Consider the following 20996-nt stretch of genomic DNA (forward strand, 5'->3'; position numbering starts at 1 on the left):
AAAGCGCAAGTATTACCCACCAAGGAGTGTGAGCCCCACCTTTTGGACACCAGACAAAGGCACTAATTTTAGCCAAGGTCATAGGCTGAATTAAATGACTATCATGGGGTGAATTGTAATTCAATTGGCCATCTGTGTGTGACCAGGCTCAACCATATTGTCTTTACTCTATAAAAGTTAGTCTGTGAGACTGGGAGGGGTCTCCTCTTTGCAAGAGACGGCCTTGGCCAGTCAGTTTGATTCTCGCTTGGTGCGAAATAAAGCTTTGCTTGACCTTCGCTTTGTATCAGTCTTGTCCTTTAGTCTACGGACCCTTTCACTCATTTACAACTCTGGGCAGGCAAAGAGAAAGCCATTTACATTTTTTAACAAATCAATTAAACTAAGAAAACTTTGCCCTTTTTTTTTTTTTAAGATTTTATTTATTTATTTGACAGAGAGAAATCACAAGTAGATGGAAAGGCAGGCAGAGAGAGAGACAGAAGCAGGCTCCCCACTGAGCAGAGAGCCCGATGTGGGACTCGATCCCAGGACCCTGAGATCATGACCTGAGCCGAAGGCAGCGGCTTAACCCACTGAGCCACCCAGGCGCCCTGACAGCTTTGCCCTTTTAAACAGAGAGAAAATCAGCTTTTTTATACCAGTGTCGTTCCTTTTTATTCTTAAGCATGCAGTCTTTTTTTTTTTTTTGACAGAGAGAGAGATCACAAATAGGCAGAGAGACAGACAGAGAGAGAGAGAGAGATGAGGAGAAGAAGGCTCCCTGCTGAGCAGAGATCCCAAGGCGAGACTCGATCCCAGACCCCTGGGATCATGACCTGAGCTGAAGGCAGAGGCTTAACCCACTGAGCCACCCAGGTGCCCCAAGCATGCAGTCTTAAGATAGCGGGTTTACTGGGTTTCCCTCCCACTGTGAATGATGTTGCAGACAAAGGAGGGGGATCTTTAAGATGCTGTCCTGCTTGTGTCCCTCACAGGAACTTAGAAGCGTCTTAACTAAAAGGTCTGTTCGTATAAGCCCTGGACCAGGCTACTCTGTGGAGTAGGTGACTGTTATGCCATATCATGCCCTGCGAGACTCAGGGTGCAGCCCACTTAGACTCCGTAGCTGAAGCAATAGAGCCATACAGACAGATTCACACAGTCAGGCACTCTTCAGATTTAAACAGGTTGGACATCCCCCACCCCCACCGGGTATTCCTGGTTAATGGGAGGTGATCAATCTCCCCTTCCATTCTTTACGAATGGGTCTGACCCACACAGTGGCCCTGGGGCTTTCCTGGTTCAATGGGCAGATCCAGTCAGTTGTCCCCAGCCTCTTATTGTTAGTCCAGCAGGGCGGAGGTGAGCCTCTGCTGTCCAGGAGAGCCCAGGCTTGGGTCCCTTAAAATCAGTGGGGCACGCCTAATCCCTAGGGCAGGTGCTCCATTTGCCCTCCGAGGCCCCTCCTCTGTCCCACACCGGTGGTACAATGGGGGATAGTAATGGGGTGTTTTTGCAGTCTCTTAAGGCCAAATGGCCTTTTCATTTGGAAATATAATATATAGAGAGGCACCTCAGGAGAGTGCTAAATCACCTTGGGGTGATTTTTTCTTTCTTTCTTATTCAAACAGGATCAGGCATCTGGTCTTTTTCTCTCTTTTTTTCTTAGTCCGTCCAGACCATACCTAAATTTTTTTCTCCTGAAGATTTTCCTTCATAAACCTTCTATAATTTTCCTTTACATTCAGATTTTGTCCCAAGTCATTTTCTTCCAAACAACCATTTCATTTAAGACAAAATTACATTTTCTTACTTTTAACAAAATGTATTCCCATTCCTTATCTCTCTTTTACATATCTCCTACTTTCCTACATACAAAGTTGCTTCCCTTATTTCCATCAGTCTTAGTTACACTTAACAGAATTTTGTGCTCTTAGAAATACCTTAACCTCTGGTGAAGACTAAATATAAACCAATTGTGAACTGTTACAACAGAATTCTTAGAAGGCAGATTTATGAATCAGTTAAGCACAAAACATGTTTACCAAGAGATTTCAAAAGCACAAACCTAGTTCCAGCAACCAACGCTCTAGCATTTTATCCCACTTGGTTTAAAGTTTCAGGTTAGGGGCGCCTGGGTGGCTCAATGGGTTAAAGCCTCTGCCTTTGGCTCAGGCCGGCTCAGGGCATGATCCCAGGGTCCTGGGATCAAGCCCTGTGTCTGGCTCTCTGCTCAGAAGGGAGCCTGCTTTCCGTCTCCCCTCCTCGCCCTCCCCACCTCTGCCTGCCTTTCTGCCTACCATCTGTCTGTCAAATAAATAATTAAAATCTTTTTAAAAAAAAAAATAAAGTTTCAGGTTACCAAAGACTTTGAAAGCTACTTTAACAATTAACTATTAAAACTTTGAGACAGACAATTAACCATCAGTTTAGCCATCTCTTTGTTAACAGATTTTAACAAATAACACCAGTTTATTTGACCTTAAGTAAAAACTCTGAAGTTTCACATTTACTACTGTTAACTCAAAAGACATGTTCATCCTAATTAACCCAACAAATTTAACTTAGTTCAAATACTGATTTACGTTCCATCTGGGCCCACTCTGCTTCGAATGTTTACCTGAGACCCGGGTGGGAAGATCCGGAGTGGGGGGTGTTAGGTCCAGGGAGTGCTCTTCTTGTTTCCCAACAGTGAAGAACAGAACAAAGTGCCACCAGAAGGCAGAGAAAGGGTTCCCAGTTCTAGGGCTCATCAGCTCCAAGAGAGGAGCAGACGCCAAGCTTTCCTGTCAGCAAGGGGGAGGGGCTAGTCAGTCCCTGTAGGGCCAGAGAGGGCAAGGAACTTCCCCGAAACAAAGAGAGTTTCGGCAGCTGCTTGGAAATATCCCTTAAAGTCTCTGTCTCCAGTTAGTCTAACCACAGTTGGCTCCAGTTATAGCCAGCCATTAACACAAGAAATGAGTAAGGGAGAAGCCCCACATCTATTAGGAGGAACAGAGAAATGAAAGTCAGAGTCCCCTTGCTCTCTTCTTGCCCCAATTCTTCAAACACAACAAACAACACAACAGACAACAAGAAGACAGGACAAAAACAACCTCAGACTCAGCGGCCCTCACGCAGAGCCTGCTGCTGGTAGGGGTTTTCTCGGCCCCTTAGAGACTCTCGCCAGTGGGGATTTTCTCAGTCCCCTAGGGATGAGCAACACAATAGGCAACAAAAAGACAAGACAAAGACAACCAGACCCAGCAGCTGGTGGAGATTTTCTAGGTCTCCTGCAACCACCCGCTGGTGGGGATTTTCTCGATCCCCTGACTGCCTCGAACCCCTAGAGGATCTACCGGAAGAGGGATGGGGCGTTCCCGCATCCACTCCAACCCTGGGAAGCTTGACTGCGTCCAGCTTCTCCCTGGTGGGCCATACCCTGGGTCTCTGCAACCAGACAGACAGACTGGATCTCACAGAATAAAATATGGAGATCTTACCTCTGGAGACTTTTCCCAGAAATTCTGATGCTGGCTCAGTTCTCGTTGTTTGATCACGGACAAGCCCCCAATGTTGGGTCCATGGTCAAAGAATCGAGACTGATACAAAGTGAAGGTCAAGCAAAGCTTTATTTCGCGCAAGCATAGAGAATCAAATGACCGGCCAGGGCCTTCTCTTGCAAAGAGGCGACCCCTCTCTTCTTTACAGACTAGCTTTTAAAGGCAAAGGCCAAGTGGTTGGGCCTGGCCACACACAGGTCACCAATGAGACTGTAACACAGAGAAAGTTGCACAGTCCTGCTAGGTCACACATAAGTGACCAAATGAATTATAATTTACCCTATAGTAGATATTTGAACTAGCCTATCACCTTGTCAGAATTGGTACCCAAAGGGCACCCAAAGGACGGGACCCATACTCCTTGGTAGCTAGGGAGACAGTATGCGCCCCCACTGATTGGATACCTCCACCTGACCCACCCTTGTATTTGGGCTTTGTTACCTGGGACTGGTTTCCGGGACTTGTTTCTAAGTAAGTTCCCTGAAGGGGAGGGGCAGGGTCACGAGGCTAAATAGGCCCTTACAGTACTGACTTGTTTTTTGGTTTGCTTTTAATCCCAGCACTGACTGTGACTCTTTTGCCGCCAGGGATTTACTGTGGACTCTAGAGCACAATGTGGTCAGAAGGGAAGGAAGGCCCACAGTATAAACACTCCTAGAGCCAAGTGTTTGGGAAACTTGAACATGTCCCATGTATGAGCATGTGCAGAAACAACTCCAAAATGCTTCCTCTCCAGGAGACTGTAATTTCCACTGATGAAATAGTGCCCTCATAGCTGTTTTTCTGATTGAGATATGTAAAATAGTGTTGTTGTTGTTGTTGTTGTTGTTGTTGTTGTTGTTGTTGTTTTAGGAGAAATGAGGATGACCTTAGTGCATTTTAAATAAAATCCAAACTCCTGTAGCCATAGGCCTACACAGATTTATCTCCATTCTCCATCAAAATGGACACTAGTAGTTCTAACACCATGTATTGAACCTCTTTGAACTGGTTTTTACTGAAAACCAGTTCACCAAACAGAGGATAGTTTTAGGGGTATTCAGCCTACTTATTGGTGTATCCTGTTGCCTCTAGTACATTGCCTTGCCTGCAGTAGCTTATAATAAATCTCTTTAAAGAAAAGATTTGTTTTAGAGAGAGAGGGCAGAGATGGAGGGGCAGAGGGAGAGGGAGAAAATCTCAAGCAGACTTCCTGCTGAGCATGGAGCCCACTGCCAAGGGGCTCCATCCCATGACCCCTGAGATCATGACCTGAACCAAAACCAAGAGTCGAATGCTCAACCGACTGAGTGTCCCAGGCACCCCAGTGAGTCTTAAAGCAGGTAGTGCTCTTCTCTTCTTTTCAACAGCTCAATTTTGAAAAATGCAAAACTATGTAAACAATTGTACAGATTAAGACATGTTGGGGCGCCTGGGTGGCTCAGTGGGTTAAGCCGCTGCCTTCGGCTCAGGTCGTGATCTCAGAGTCCTGGGATCGAGTCCCGCATTGGGCTCTCTGCTCGGCGGAGAGCCTGCTTCCCTCTCTCTCTCTCTGCCTGCCTCTCCATCTACTTGTGATTTCTCTCTGTCAAATGAATAAATAAAATCTTAAAAAAAAAAAAAAAAGACATGCTGTTCTTTTCATCCCTCTCATTTAATCCCCGCCTAGTTATTGGTTGACCCTTGTGGTCCAAGGTTCTAATTTTTCTCCCGTTTGCCAACCGGAAGCGACCCTCTCTCTTGAAATTCATTGCATTTTTGTCATTTCCAATATGCAGTTAAATCCATCAGTGGTTGTTTTTGAGAACTCTTTCCAATTTCAAAATTTACATTTGGTTCTTCATTTTCTGCTTCTCTTTCCAAATTTTTCTAACTTTTTGTTATGGTTATATTTTTCCTTCACATTCTTGAAATAGTCATAGTTGTGGCTTAGTATTTCTTGCCTCCTAGTTTCAACATTTGGTCAGTCTCCCATGATTGTCTTATCTTGAGCATGGGTAAAGTAATATCAGAGTAATATGTCAGTATTTTAGATTGTATTGTGGATACAGTGAATGGTGCACATAGAGATTCTGGATTGCTATGTATTACAAAAGCACCGAATTTTTATAAAAGCAGGCCTGGTTGATATCAAACTGCAAATTCTCTCCCTTGTAATGGATGACAGGTGAAATCTCAGTTGTCACTTTAGCTTTAACTGAACTACTTGGAGGCTGCCCAACATGCATTATGGAGGAGTTAGCCAGAAACTTGGGCAGAATTTTATAGGCAACTTTCCTTTTCCTTTCTGAGATTCCTTTCCACCTCTTGGTTTTTCAGCTACCATGCTTGCCCAAACATTGTCCTCTGCTCCTTTAATCCAGTAATGAAAGACCCTCGATCCACACCCAAGAAGCAGACACCAAACCTCCACTGGATGCAAGCTGCAAGAGGTTTATTGGTTACACAGGCACCTGCGGACGCATCAGCCTTCCGGAGACTGAGCGTGCCGGGCTAGGTTGGGGAGCAGATTATATAGGGCAGGGTTGGGGTGGCAGGAAGCGAGCTTACAGAAGCAGATGCATGGTTACAGGGGTCTGATTGGAAATTTTGAAATTATGCATTGTTGGGTTCAAGGCACGGACACAGCTTTAACTTATTATCACTCCGGAATAGCCTTGACAGCCTTGACTTATTATTACTCCGGAATAGCCCTGTTCCTCATTTGTTTTCCTTCTTGACAGATCGGGTGATCACAGGCATCCTGCTTGCACAGGATACGTGCTTGCCATTATCTAGTTATGGAGGGAACAACAGGCATCCTGTTTGCACAGGATACGCGCTTGCTGGTATCTAGTTATGGAGGGAACAAGTTACTAAGTTACTTAATTCCGCCTTCAGCAAGGAGAAAGATAAAGGGGGTCTTTCAGTAAGACAATTTGGTTTTGTACTGGAATTTAGCTGACCCAAATAGGGCAGACCAAGGTGTGTTCTCAGCCAAAACCTTGCAAAATAGAAAACTCACTATATGCAGTTCTGTCTTGTGACTGCCTGCTTTTGTTCAGTCTCCTCAGCACTTTGAGATAATATTTTAGAAACATATTTTATCCTCAGTTTATAGTTGTTATTTGGAGGAGTACTCTGAAAAAAAAAAAAGTGAGCAGCTATGACCAGAAGCTTACCTCATTGTTTCAGTAATGGCAGCTTAGTAGATTGGACTTGAATCTCTGCATGACTGTCTAAGCTTTGACACATGCTGCTTAATGGGTCTCTATGATGAGGGAGCAGGAGGCTGGCTGAGGACAAAGCAAAAGCTGGCACCCCCCTCTCCACCCGCTCCCCTAGGTAATGTGTGTGACATTCCTCAGGCACCCTTGACTGCAAATAGTTAACTTGCAGAAATCACAATCCTACAAGTCAGGAGTCTCCCTTGGTTTACAGTTGTCCTAGAGATCTACAAAGAAGTTACCTTATCAACAGCACAATTTCCAAAAGCAAATAACTCAGTTTCTCAAACCCTAATGTCACCCTCCCCTCCATAAACAAAACTGAAGGAGGCTGAGGTAGAAGGAAATGTAAATATAGTTAAATCTCTTCTGAACCTAAATCTCACTAACAAAGGCGATTGAAAGCAGGATTGTGACATCCCACCAAGAATCTCCCAACTATCTTGATGTTAATGGATGGCTAAAAGACAACATTGATCAAGCTGCAAGCCTCGGGTATCCCAGCATATGAAAGTTCCGCTGAAACCTCCCTTCCCCTTCCCTTCCCCCAATCGCAAGGTACATAAGCTGCCATCTCTCACAACCTGGGGCAGCAGCTCTTCTTGCCCACGGGTCCTGTCCCCGTGCTTTAATAAACCACCATTTTGCACCAAAGAGGTCTCAAGAATTCTTTCTTGGTCATCGGCTCTGGACCTCAGCCCACTGAACTTCACCTAGGTTCTAGAACTTCATCATCTAAAGTCACTCCTGCCCCAAGTGTGAAAAAGGAGATATGACTAAAACCAGGATGTGTGGAGGAAGAGAAATAGGGCATACAGGTAAGGGGATTGACCCCTCCAGAGGGTGAGGAGCTGGGCCAACCTCAGCGCTTTTGAGAAGGGACTGGAGTAGATCGCCATCATTTTTCTTCCTTCATCCCATTTTAGGGCTTCCCAAATTGCAGGGAGACCAAATCCTTCTGCATCTACTACATTATGGTACACCGCCAAACTGCTGCTTTGTACACAAAGGATATTGCTCCTGGGTGCTGAGACTTTACAAGAAAGCACATTCCCTAGCCAGAAATAGAGTCTGGTCCACAGTGGTGAAAGCCTTGAATCCTAACCACTAGACCACCAGGGAATTGACCTCTAGGTCTTCTCTCCAAGCCTTCTGATGATAACCCCATTGGAATGGGAGCTGGTTTCTTCCCCTCATCCTTCCCTGTCTTGCCTGCCCCTCCAGGGATGGCCTAAAGATCCTACCCTCCAAATTTTCTCCAAGAGGCAAGCCCACTGGGGATTCACCGTGTGCCCTGTCCCCCAAGTAGCACATCGCCTAGGCAGCTAGGTATGCAAGTCACAGAGGGAATGTCCACCTCTTGGCTACAGACCTGGATATGCGCCTTTTCATTGCAACCAGGAGGAAACCATCTGATTGCTGGGAGGAGGCAGACAGGGAGGCTTCCAGGGTGAGGCGAAGCTGAGCACTTAGACCCAGGGATCAAAAACAACAGGATTCAGACACTTGCAGGAATGGAGATAGGATGGATGGAGATCTCTTTCAAGGTCCTGAACAGAACTCCCTGTATTCTCCCTAACAAATTTTGTACCTTACAGTGTTTCCTTCTCAGTTGGAATCCTTTGTTCCCGTCCTTCCAGTGCTCTGAACAAAAAAATTTAAGAGTTATTTTTGACTCCAGTGTTTTGCTCAACCCTCACATCAGGAATTCGTGTTTTCCTGTCAGGCAAGTATGGGTGTTGGTCCGTACTATCCTTCTCTTTCTTGATCTCTGAATTAGAGCAAACAACTCTCTTGATAAAAGTGGAGAGATCAATTTAAACAAGTGATTCTTGGCTCACTCAAGGTCTTAGGTTCCAGACACTTAGTCTCAGGATGGTTGGGTAATGTGAGTTGATGTTTGGGTCTGAGAGTGAACAGTAAATAAAGAATTCTTGAGATGTTTTCAGTGCAAAAAAGGGGTTTTATTAAAGCAGAGGTATAGGACTCAGGGCGGGGGGGGGAGAAAAGGTTGCATTATAACTGAGAAACGACTGATAATATACGGTTTTGTTTTGTTGTTGTTCATGTTTGTTTTTTAATCCTGTGGAGGGAAAGGTGACTTTAGGGCCCCAGGAAGTTGAGTTTATAGGTTCTTGGAGGTCTGGCCATTATTATTATTATTATTATTATTATTATTATTATTTTAAAGATATTATTTATTTATCGGGGGGGGGGAGAGCGAGCACAGGCAGACAGAATGGCAGGCAGAGGCAGAGAGAGAAGCAGGCTCCCTGCCAAGCAAGGAGCCCGATGTGGGACTCTATCCCAGGACGCTGGGATCATGACCCGAGCCGAAGGCAGCTGCTTAACCAATTGAGCCACCCAGGCATCCCCGAGGTCTGGCTATTATTAATTAAGATCGAGTTTTTCTTGTAAATCATGAAGACAATAACAAACTGATAAGACTTTCTGTCCAGCATGACTGGTGATCTTTATCAGTTGACCATTACCATTTGTTTTTTCTTTCTTTGTTCTTGGGCAGTCATTAGTGCTTGAGGACTGTCACACTTTATTCCACCTTGGGTGGGAGGGGAAGGAGTTTGTGGAATGCCAGTTTGCCTTTTCCCCTCAGCTTGCCTTTTGTTATCTCATCAGTGGGGGTGGCTTATCTTCACACCTTTTCTTCTGCTCTGCCCTCAACTTTAGCTGCTTATTGGTCCCTCCTTACTTGTGCCTCCTCTCCTCTAGCAGAGTCAGGAACCCCACACTCTCCTGTTCAGCCTGCTGCCTGGTGCTTTGGTGGAGTTTGGCAGGATCCTGAGAGGCTCAGGTGCACTAGAAGTGAGTTCGTGGTTTCCCCAGTGACTGCAGCCCTTCACACTCCTGTAAAAGAAAGTCAACTGCTCCCTTTGTTTTGTCCAATAGGGACCCCAAAGTGTCCTACAAATAGAAGAGAATGAAAATAGAAAATAGAAAGAAAATAGAACAACAGAACAATAGAAGAACAGAATAGAAGAACAGAACAATAGAAGCAACAGAAAATAGAAAATAGAAAAGAAGAAATAGAAGAGAATGATGGATCTTCTCTTCTGACTGGGCAGTGAAAGAGGGAGATAGATCAAGGAGGGAAAGAAAGGGGGGAAGTATCATGGAATTTCCTGATCTAAAGCTACCCTGAAGTCCCCTTCTTCTGGAAAGACGCCCTCCACTGTGCCCCACAGTCGCTGATGAGAGTGATAATGATGAGGGAGCAGGAGGCTGGCTGAGGACAAAGCAGGAGCTGGCGCCTTGCACCCCCTCTTCACCCTTTCCCCTCCATAAGTGTAGCATCCCTCAGGCAGCCCTGACTGCCATGAACAATAAGCAAATAGTTAACTTACAGAGCTCACAATCCTGCTAGACAGGAGTCTCCCTTGGCTTACAAATGTTCTAAATCTCACTAACAAAGATGATTGATAGCAGGATTGTGACACCCCACCAAAAAGTCTCCCAAAGATCTTAATGTTAATGGCCGGTCTAAAGACAACATTGATCCAGCAGCAAGGGCAAGGCCTCCGGCAGGCCTGGAACATCCTGGCACCTTGTAGGCCCTCTTTAGCATATGAAAACTCCACTGACACCTCCCTTCCCCTCACCTTCCCCCAACAGCAGGGTACATAACCTGCCATCCCTCACAACCCGGGGCAGCAGCTCTTCCTGCCCACGGGTCCTGTCCCCGTGCTTTAATAAACCACCATTTTGCACCAAAGATGTCTCAAGAATTCTTTCTTGGTCATCGGCTCTGGACCTCAGCCCACCAAACCTCACCTAGGTTCTAGAACTTCATCAATATGGCCCATTCCTGCCCTTGTCTCCAGTTTGAGCCAGAGTTGAAAAAGGCCAACCACCTCGGCCTGGTGTCTAATAAACCCATTAGGTCTTTAATTACTCAGTTGCATTTTTGCTGTTTAACAGAGACAAACCTGAAAACTTTTCAGACATTACCTTTCTCTGAAAACTGTCCTTAACCTCTTGGTTAAAACTTAAATTCGAAGACCTGTTCGAGTTTTCCTCTGAGCAGGAAAACTAAAAAGGCAAGTAAAAAGATGTTTTGGGTGTTCAAAAGGTTGAAATAAAGCTGCCCCTAACAAAGAATCGAAAGATCAATGAGGGAGAAATCTTGTGATCATAAAATCTGCATGGGCCATCCCAGGCTCCTCCACCTTCAGGCAAATCCGAAAGCTCTCTGGTCTATGTTCCGCCTGGCAGCCTGAACTTCAAATGAGTTTAACACAGAGCAGAAAACACGGTTGGGCCTATGTTGGACATCTTCAAACAGACAGATGCCCTAGGGACGTCAGCTTCTACTAGGGAATAGTAAAGATGAAAGATAGAAAGATAAAAGTGTGGTTAAAATATTGGACTTAAGTTAGTTGACTAGAGTAAGTGACAGCAGCGGGACTCCCTCCGTCCAGAGGACCGCGGAGAAGCGCAGAGAGAAAGGGCGGGCGAGGGCAGAGCGCGCAGGGCAGGCAGAGGGCGTCCTCCGGTTCCTGGGAGGATTCCAGGCACCGAGCAGCGGCCACGAGCCGAGAACACCGACCTCCCCGCAGCGAAACGGACCACCGACAGACCCGGAGGGCGGGTGACCACCGAGGGGGCGCCTGGGGCTGGGACGCACGTGACCCGCCGCCTCCCGGAGCTGGAGAGTCGGCGGGGCGCCTTCGGCACCGGGGGCGCGTCGTTCTGGATGTGGAAGCCCTGCGTTTGATGAGGATCCCGAAGCCAGACTGACGGCGGCCCCCGGCTCTTCGCTTCCTCGGGGGAGACACGGGATCCCAAACCGGCGCCGCAGCGGGGCTGCGGTCCCTTTACCTGGAGGGTCGCGAGGGCTTTCAGGGGCTTTTTGCACTTAGGAAAGAAGGTGGTGGGCACAATGAAGGAGCAGGAGGCTGGCTGGCTGAGGACAAAGCAAAAGCTGGCGCCTTGCACCCCCCCCTTCACCCGCTCCCCTCCATATGTGTAGCATTCCTCAGGCACCCCTGACCACCATAAAATGATAAATGGTTAACTTGCTGAGATCACAATCCTGCAAGACAGGAGTCTCCCTTGGTTTGCAAATGTCCTTGAGATTTACAACAAAGAAGTTACCTTATCAATAGCCCTAATGTCACCCTCCCCTCCATGAAAAACAGAAGGAGGCGGAGGTAGAAGGAAAAGTAAATAAAGTTAAATTTCTTCTAAACCTAAATCTCATTAACAAGGATGCTTGATAGCAGGAATGTAACATTCCACCAGGAGACTCCCAATTGTCTTTACTTGATAGTAACCAGGCCTTCAATATCCTGATAGTGCTTTTTTCGCATGCATGGGCTAACAGGCCAGTTCTGCTTCTGTAAAATTGCTTTGTCTGCTTTCGCGGGGAGTCCCCTGACCCAATCCACTGACGCCAAGTATGCCTGTTCAAACTGTCAATCAATCAGCTCAGCCCCACCCAAAACTTGTTTGTACCTGTCTATAAAAATCCTGCACCGACCCAGCTCTGGACCTCTCGGCGTTATCCACAAGGAGCGGCGCAGAGGTCCAGGTTGGAACCTGCAATAAACGACCCTTGCTGATTGGCTTTGACTCACGTCTCTGGTGGTCTTTTAAGGTGGGGGTAATATTCAATTGGCATTTCAACAACAGTAGGGGCAGGACGGAAGCTGTTCAGTGTTCAGGCGTGAAGCCCCACTGTCTGTCCCGTTTCCGTAGTGTAGTGGTTATCACGTTTGCCTCACACGCTAAAGGTCCCCGGTTTGAAACTGGGTGGAAACAACCTTTTTTTCCCCTCCTCAGAGTTCATTCTCCGTTAGGTAACGTTAGGAAAAAAGACAGGAACATTGGGAAGCAATAGCTGCACCCATGATTCTCAGGAACTTTGAAAGAAAGTGCCATTACTGCCCAGCTCTGTGATTCTCAGGAACCTTGAGAGAAAGTGCAATTACTACCCAGCTAGCCCACTATCTATGAGCCAGTACCCATTCTCTTCTCCGAAGCAGGTTAAAGAGTCCAGAAAGTGACAGGGTTCCCTCCGGAAGCAAGCAACAGTGCCCATTTCAGGTTAGATTTTATATTAGGGAATCCCTTAAAATTCCCTTTGTTACCTTCTACCCGAGAATCTTCTCCATTGGCTGACATCGGAAAACGATTATGCATCTCAAGTATTTCCTAAAGGATACTGTTGAGCTTCTGTCACTCTGGAGTAAAATTGCAAAACAGGTTAATTTCCATGACAAAGCCAAAGTATCTGGATCTCAAGCCAAGAATTTATGTAATCAATATTCCGTATGCATACCAATTAAAGGTATATATTTTTGTATTTTACCACAATTAAAATAATAACAGCCAAGAACCGCTATATATATTTTTCAAAGACATTACCTTATTTACATATACAAAGAGATACTGGAATAAAAAGATATGGTAAACCCCAGAGAGCGTAAAATTCTGGGGGTGGAAAAGGGAATGGGTGTGGATAAACAGAAAATAACTGAAAGATAAGTATGAAAGAACCTTGTTAGGGCATCTATGTTAATGTTTCCTGAAGTAAGGAACTGAAAGACCCCTCTCCCCTTGCTGAAGGCTTGATTAAGTAACCTATTGTTCCCATAGCCGGATGGCAACACATACCAGGATGTCTATGGTCAACCGGCCTGTCAAAAGGGAAGACAAATGAGAAACAGAGTGTACCTGAGACTTTCCAGAGTGCTGAGGCAAGGCCCGCCAGAACAAACGGCTGTGTCCTTGCCTTGAACCCAACGCCTGACTATGCTTGATTTAAATTAACCAATCAGATCCCTGTAACCATGCATCTGCTTCTGCAAGCTCGCTTCCCGCCACCCCAACCCTGCCCTATATAATCTACTCCCCAACTTAGCCCCGCACGCTCAGTCCACAGGAGGCTGATGCGTCCGCAGGCGCCTGTGTAAACAATAAATCACCTCTTGCGACTTGCATCCAGTGGAGACGTGGTGTCTGGTTCTTGGGTGCGGAGTGAGGGTCTTTCATTTGGAGGTTCCACCGAGATCTACTGGACTCCCACCCAAAGAAAAGACTCCAACCGATCCCCACCAGGAGGTAAGCTGGCCAGCATCTGTGTCTCTGTCTCTCTGTTTGTTTTTATGTTTTTAAACAACATTGTTGTTCTGTATTTTGGGCAGCTTGAGAAGGAGTTGACGAGCTCAGACTTCTCCCCTGCCACCCATAGGGGCGCCTCGGGAAATCTGAAAAGGTCCATTATCTTGGGCCATCTGTTAGTCACGGAAGAACCTCTGTGCTCCTCCTGACTGTCCGAATCCGTACTTTCGGTTTTGAGCCGAAGCCACGCAGTGATATCTGTTTTTTGTCTCCTATGTCTAAATTGTCCTATTAATGTCTTGAGTGTCTATAATTAATTTTTCTTTCTTTCCAAGGCTACAAAATGGGGCAAACCATTACCACCCCCTTGAGTCTCACATTAGGTCACTGGAGAGATGTTCAGATCCGAGCAAACAATCTGTCAGTGGAGGTCAAAAGAAGAAAATGGCAGACCTTCTGTACCTCTGAATGGCCCACCTTTAATGTTGCATGGCCCAGAGATGGGACCTTTAACATCACTGTTATCTTCCAGGTCAAGGAGTGGATCTTCAGTCAAGAACCCCAGGGCCATCTGGACCAAGTCCCTTACATAGTAGTCTGGGAAAGTCTAATTGATGACCCCCTCCCTGGGTCTCTCCTTTCGCTCATCCAAAGCCCTAAGCCCCTTCCAGACTCTATCCCTTCCCCAATACCTTCCGCTCCCCCTGTTCCCCTATGTCCTGCCAATCCTCCCAAACCCCCTATTTCTTCCAACTTATACCTGTAATAGGTGATTCCGCCTCTTCCCGGCGTCCTAAGCCAAAGAGGTTTCTTCCTCCTGATGACTCCCCCTTAATAGACCTCTTAACCGAGGAGCCCCCCCACCAGTCTCCCCCTCCACCTCCACCGTCGCAAACACCAAATTCCTCAGAATCTGAGGAAGAACCGGATAACCTGCCAGAGGAACGCCGCCCCTCACCATCCCCAATGGCGGAAAGACTTAGGAGTCGCAAGGAACCAGCACAGGAGGGGTCTTCCAAACTTCTTCCCCTGCGCCAAGGAGGGGGGCCCAGGCAATCAACTTCAATACTGGCCCTTCTCGGCCTCAGACTTATATAACTGGAAGTCCCATAACCCTTCCTTCTCACAGGACCCCGTAGCTTTGACCGCTTTAATCGAGTCCATTCTAAGCACGCATCAACCCACTTGGGATGATTGCCAGCAGCTCTTGCAGACTCTTCTCACTACAGAGGAGAGACAAAAAGTTTTTCTGGAAGCCAGAAAAAAGGTTCTGGGAGATGATGGAAGACTTACCCAACTCCCGAACGTGATTGATGCCACCTTTCCCTTGACCCGTCCTGACTGGGATTTCAACACGGCTGAAGGTAGGACCCACCTAAATCTTTATTGCCAGTTACTCATAGCAGGCCTCCATAATGCGGGGCGCCACCCCACCAATTTGGCTCAGGTAAGACAGGTCACTCAGGGCTCAGAAGAATCTCCAACCGCTTTCCTAGAAAGACTTGAGGCTTATCGTAGATATACTCCCTTCGATCCTGACAGTCATGAACAGAGAGGAAATGTGTCCATGGCATTCATTTGGCAGTCAGTGCCAGACATTAGAAATAAGTTACAGCGACTGGAGAATTTACAAGATTTCTCGTTGCAAGATTTGTTAAAGTGAAATGCCAATAGAGTATTACCCCCACCTTAAAAGACCACCAGAGACGTGAGTCAAAGCCAATCAGCAAGGGTCGTTTATTGCAGGTTCCAACCTGGACCTCTGTGCAGCTCGTTGCCGATAACGCCGAGAGGTCCAGAGCTGGGTTGGTGCAGGGTTTTTATAGACAGGTACAAACAAGTTTCGGGTGGGGCTGAGCTGATTGAACAGGCATACTTGGCGTCAGTGAATTGGGTCAGGGGACCCCCCTGCGCGAAAGCAGACAAAGCAATCTTACAGAAGCAGAACTGGCCTGTTAGCCCACACCTGCGGAAAAAAGCACTATCAGGATATTGAAGGCCTGGTTACTATCAAGTAAAGACAATTGGGAGTCTCCTGGTGGAATGTTACATTCTTGCTATCAAGCATCCTTGTTAATGAGATTTAGGTTTAGAAGAAATTTAACTTTATTTACTTTTCCTTCTACCTCCGCCTCCTGCGGTGTTTTATGGAGGGGAGGGTGACATTAGGGCTTGAGGAACTGAGTTCTGCATCCCTGGAAATTGGGCTATTGATAAGGTAACTTCTTTGTTTGTAAATCTCAAGGACATTTGCAAACCAAGGGAGACTCCTACCCTGCAGGACTGTGATTTCTGCAAGTTAACTATTTATCATTTTATGGTGGTCAGGGGTGCCTGAGGAATGCTACACATATGGAGGGGAGCGGGTGAAGGGGGGTGGGGTGCAAGGCGCCAGCTTTTGCTTTGTCCTCAGCCAGCCTCCTGCTCTTTCAAAAGGAGGCAGAAAAAATTTATAATAGAGAAACTCAGGAAGAAAAGGAAGAAAGGGGCCCCTGGGTGGCTCAGTGGGTTAAAGCCTCTGCCTTCAGCTCAGGTCATGATCACAGGGTCCTGCGATCAAGCCCCGCATCGGGCTCTCTGCTCAGCAGGGAGCCTGCTTCCTCCTCTCTCTCTCTCTGCCTGCTTCTCTGCCTACTTGTGATCTCTGTCTGTCAAATAAATAAATAAAATCTTTAAAAAAAAATAAAAAAAAAAAAAAAAAAGAAAAGAAAAGGAAGAAAGGCTAGGAAAGGAGGCTGAAGAAAAGGAAGACAAACGGGAGCATAAGCGAAATAAGGAACTTAGCAAAATCTTGGCCGCCATAGTGCAAGGCAATCAAGGGTCAGAAACAGGAAAGCCAGGCAGGGAGGGAGACAGAGGAAGGCCTCAGGTGGATCGAGACCAATGTGCCTATTGCAAAGAAAGAGGACAGTGGGTCAAAGACTGCCCAACCCTTTGACCTGTTTGTCGATGAAAAGCAAGGGTTTGCTAAGGGGGTTCTAACTCAAAGACTAGGGCCTTGGAGACGCCCTCTCGCCTACCTCTCTAAGAAGTTAGACCCCGTGGCAGCAGGATGGCCACCATGCCTAAAAATGATAGCAGCCATAGCGGTCCTAATCAAGGATGCAACCAAATTGACTTTGGGACAGCCTTTAACAATCCTGGCTCCACACACAGTGGAATCTTTAATTCGCCAACCCCCAGACCGCTGGCTATCTAATGCTCGCCTCATTCATTATCAGTCCCTCCTCCAGGACACAGACAGAATCCAGTTTGGACCTGTTGTGACTCTCAACCCCGCAACTCTCCTACCCACCCCTGGGGAGGCCCCCTTGCATGATTGCCACCAGATCCTTGTGGAAACGCATGGGACACGACCTGACCTAACTGACCAGCCCATGAAGGATGCGGACCTGACCTGGTACACGGATGGCAGTAGCTACCTGCAGGTTGGAGAACGATGGGCAGGAGCCGCCATCACGACCGACTCTCAAATTGTGTGGGCAAGTGCACTACCAGGAGGCACTTCAGCACAACGGGCCCAGCTAATCGCCTTAACCCAGGCCCTCCAACTGGCAGAAGGTAAGAGACTTAATGTTTACACAGATAGCAGATACGCCTTTGCCACCGCCCATATTCATGGGGAAATTTATCGGAGGAGGGGACTACTGACCTCCGACGGAAAAGAAGTTAAAAATAAAATTGAAATATTGGCCCTACTAAAGGCCTTATTTCTTCCCAAAAAGCTGAGCATAATGCACTGCCCAGGCCATCAAAAAGGAAATAGCCCAGAAGCCAAAGGAAATCGCTTGGCCGACGAAGCAGCCCGACGGGCAGCTTTAGGGCCTCAACTATTGACTGTTACCATCCTCACTGGGACAGAGGAAACCAATGACGCCCCCATTTGGAATTATGAAGAAACCGATTTAGACATCATGCAGAGGTTGGGGGCCAATTACAACCCAGCCCTAAACCGATGGGAATATCAAGGAAAAGCCATAATGCCCATTAGAATGGCAAAGGAACTAATAAATCACCTCCATCGGCTGACTCATCTAAGTGCAAACAAAATGAAATCTTTTAATGGATAGGGCCAATTTAGAAAACTATTTCCCCAAACGAAACTTCCCCTTCAACAAGCGGCCGCAAATTGCACAGCGTGTGCCCAAGTCAATCCTGGAAAAACTAGTATCGGACCAGGAGTCCGAGTACGCGGTCACCGCCCTGGCACACATTGGGAAATTGACTTTACCGAGATCAAACCTGGCATGTATGGATATAAATATCTCTTAGTTTTTCTAGATACATTTTCAGGATGGACAGAGGCCTTCCCCACCAAGAAAGAGACTGCCAACATAGTTGCTAAGAAGTTACTGGAGGAGATTTTCCCAAGGTATGGAATGCCTGAGGTACTGGGGTCAGACAATGGGCCTGCCTTTGTCTCCCAGGTAAGTCAGTCGGTGGCCAAGCTTTTGGGGATCGATTGGAAATTACATTGTGCTTACAGACCCCAAAGTTCAGGACAAGTAGAGAGAATGAATAGAACCATCAAGGAGGCTCTATCTAAATTACTGCTTGAAACTGGCTCTAAAGACTGGGTCCAGCTCCTGCCTTTAGCACTCTATAGGGCCAGAAACACTCCTGGCCCTCACGGTCTGACACCCTTCGAAATCCTCTATGGTGCTCCCCCTCCAGCTGTCACGTTCTTTGAGGCAGATATCTCTACTCACTCCCCTTCCCCCTCCATACAGGCCCATCTGTGAGCTTTGCAGCTGGTGCAACAAGAAGTCTGGAAACCCCTGGCAGCCGCCTACCAGGAAAAACTTAACATCCCATCGTGACCCCATCCCTACAAAATCGGGGATACTGTCTGGGTCCGCAGGCATCGAGCCACGAACCTTGAACCTTGCTGGAAAGGACCTCATACTGTGCTCCTAACAACGCCCACGGTGCTAAAAGTTGACGGGATTGCAGCCTGGATCCACGCCTCCCATGTGAAGGCGGCACACCCGGACGGACAAACCGAACATCATTAGAACTCGGAATGGACCGTCCAACGCTCCCCAAACCCACTAAAGATAAGACTCGTTCGCCATTAGTTCTATTCTTTTGCTTATTCTCTCTCCTTTCCCCTATAAAAGGTACCAGTCCACATCTCTTCAAGCAATTAACCTGGCAGGTTCTCTCCCAAACGGGGAGAGTTATCTGGTCCAGAACGGCCCAACACACCCCTAATACATGGTGGCCTACCCTGTATCCGGATCTCTGTAAACTGGCTATGGGGTCTTGGGACATAGGTCAACAGGATGATCCCCATAATCCACCGACATCCCCTACAAGTAGTGGAATGTCGCCCCCTAACCGGGGATGTGGAGACGGACCACGACGCTACAAACTTAGTGCACTCCCCTTTTATGTCTGCCCCGCGCCAAGAAATAATGCTGCTAGTGGACGGGCCTATAAATGTGGAGGCCCTGTTGACTTCTACTGCGCGGCCTGGGGATGTGAAACTACAGGTGATGTCTATTGGAAACCCATCTCGCATTGGGATTTTATCACTGTAAAAGCCAACTACTCCCATGAGGTGGGAAATTTCTGGGACCGAGAAAACGACGGAAAACACTGTAAAAATGCATGGTGTCACCCCCTTAAGATTACCTTCACAGAGTCTGGAAAGAAAGCAGTCCACTGGACAAAAGGGTATAGCTGGGGCCTTAGACTCTATAAAGAATATTATGATGAGGGACTCATATTTACTATAAAACTCTCTATAGAATCCCCCTCTGCCACCATAGGGCCTAATCCGGTCCTGCCAGATCAGAGAGCCCCTAACCCTCATCCTAAGGGCCCTGCCTAACACCCGCCGTCACCATCATCCCACCTGGCACAACCCCCCCCCCCAATGTTTCCTCATCAATACCATCGGTTCCGGACAGACCTTCTCCTGGTACTGGAGATCGACTCCTTAACCTGATAACAGGGGCGTACCAAGCCCTCAATTATTCTAATCCCATTCTTGCTAAGGATTGTTGGCTCTGCCTAGTGTCAAGCCCCCCTTATTATGAAGGTGTAGCTACAGCTGCTAACTTCATCAATCATACTTTCCCCACCACCACCTGTTCCTCTTCTCCTAGCCACAAGTTAACTCTCCCTGAAGTATCAGGTCAAGGACTATGTTTAGGCAAAATACCAACCTCTCATCAGACAATATGCAACATGACAACTACCATCACTCCCGGTAACTACTATTTAGAAGCCCCCAATGGAACCTATTGGGCATGTAACACCGGCTTGACTCCCTGTATTTCTGCCCAACTCCTAAATGCCACTGCAGATTACTGTGTATTAGTCCAATTATGGCCTAGAATCACCTACCACAGTTCGGAGACTATCCTCAACTTCTATGAGGGTAAAGACAGATATCGAAGGGAACCCCTTACCCTAACATTAGCCATATTACTAGGAATTGGGGGAATAGCGGCAGGTATCGGAACAGGAACTTCTGCCCTACTCCAAAGCAACCAGCTTATGCATTTGCAGGCCGCCGTGACTGCTGATTTAGAAGCTATAGAAAAATCCATCACTGCCTTAGAAAAATCCTTAACCTCCCTCTCCCGAGGTGGTTCTACAAAATAGGAGGGGACTAGACCTATTGTTCTTAAAAGAAGGAGGATTATGCGCAGCCCTCAAGGAGGAATGCTGCTTTTATGCTGATCATACTGGAATTGTTAGAGAAACCATGAATAAACTCAGAGAAAGACTAGCCCAAAGAAAAAAAGATTTTGAATCCCAACAGGGCTGGTTTGAAAGTTGGTTTAATCGATCTCCTTGGTTCACCACGTTACTGTCCACCATTTTAGGGCCCCTTATTATACTTCTACTAATTCTTTCAATCGGCCCTTGTATCTCTTTTTTTTAAAATATATTTTATATATTTATTTGACAGAGAGATCACAAGCAGGCAGAGAGGCAGGCAGAGAGAGAGGAGGAAGCAGGCTCCCCACTGAGCAGAGAGTCTGACGCGGGGCTCGATCCCAGGACCCTGAGATCATGACCCGAGCCGAAGGCAGAGGCTTTAACCCACTGAGCCGCCCAGGTGCCCCTCAGCCCTTGTATCTTAAACTCGTACAGTTCATGAAAGATCGCTTGAGAGTCTGACGCGGGGCTCGATCCCAGGACCCTGAGATCATGACCCGAGCCGAAGGCAGAGGCTTTAACCCACTGAGCC

The 20996-nt window shown here is 47.1% G+C and overlaps 1 protein-coding gene and 1 non-coding gene across 8 annotated transcripts in view; both read left to right on the forward strand.

Annotated features, from left to right (window-relative positions):
* The first annotated feature begins 12414 nt into the window (after positions 1 to 12414).
* TRNAV-CAC (transfer RNA valine (anticodon CAC)) lies at positions 12415 to 12487 on the forward strand. The gene has a single exon. It is a non-coding gene; the product is annotated as a tRNA-Val (tRNA).
* A 793-nt stretch (positions 12488 to 13280) lies between these two features.
* Positions 13281 to 20996, forward strand: part of LOC132001424 (uncharacterized) — a 17732-nt gene continuing 10016 nt past the window's right edge. For 2 of the 7 annotated variants that reach the window (XR_009399611.1, XR_009399614.1), the window contains exon 1: positions 15160 to 17350. Coding sequence is in view for 2 of the 7 variants with exons in the window: in XM_059376002.1 (XP_059231985.1) it covers positions 16861 to 17350; positions 18062 to 18161; positions 18520 to 18706 (777 nt within the window). In the remaining 5 variants the exon portion in view is untranslated. The other 5 variants (XM_059376002.1, XM_059376004.1, XR_009399610.1 and 2 more) reach the window with 5 other exon arrangements.

The sequence above is a fragment of the Mustela nigripes genome, chromosome 14 (genome assembly GCF_022355385.1).
Source record: "Mustela nigripes isolate SB6536 chromosome 14, MUSNIG.SB6536, whole genome shotgun sequence".
In the NCBI taxonomy this organism is placed as follows: domain Eukaryota; kingdom Metazoa; phylum Chordata; class Mammalia; order Carnivora; family Mustelidae; genus Mustela; species Mustela nigripes.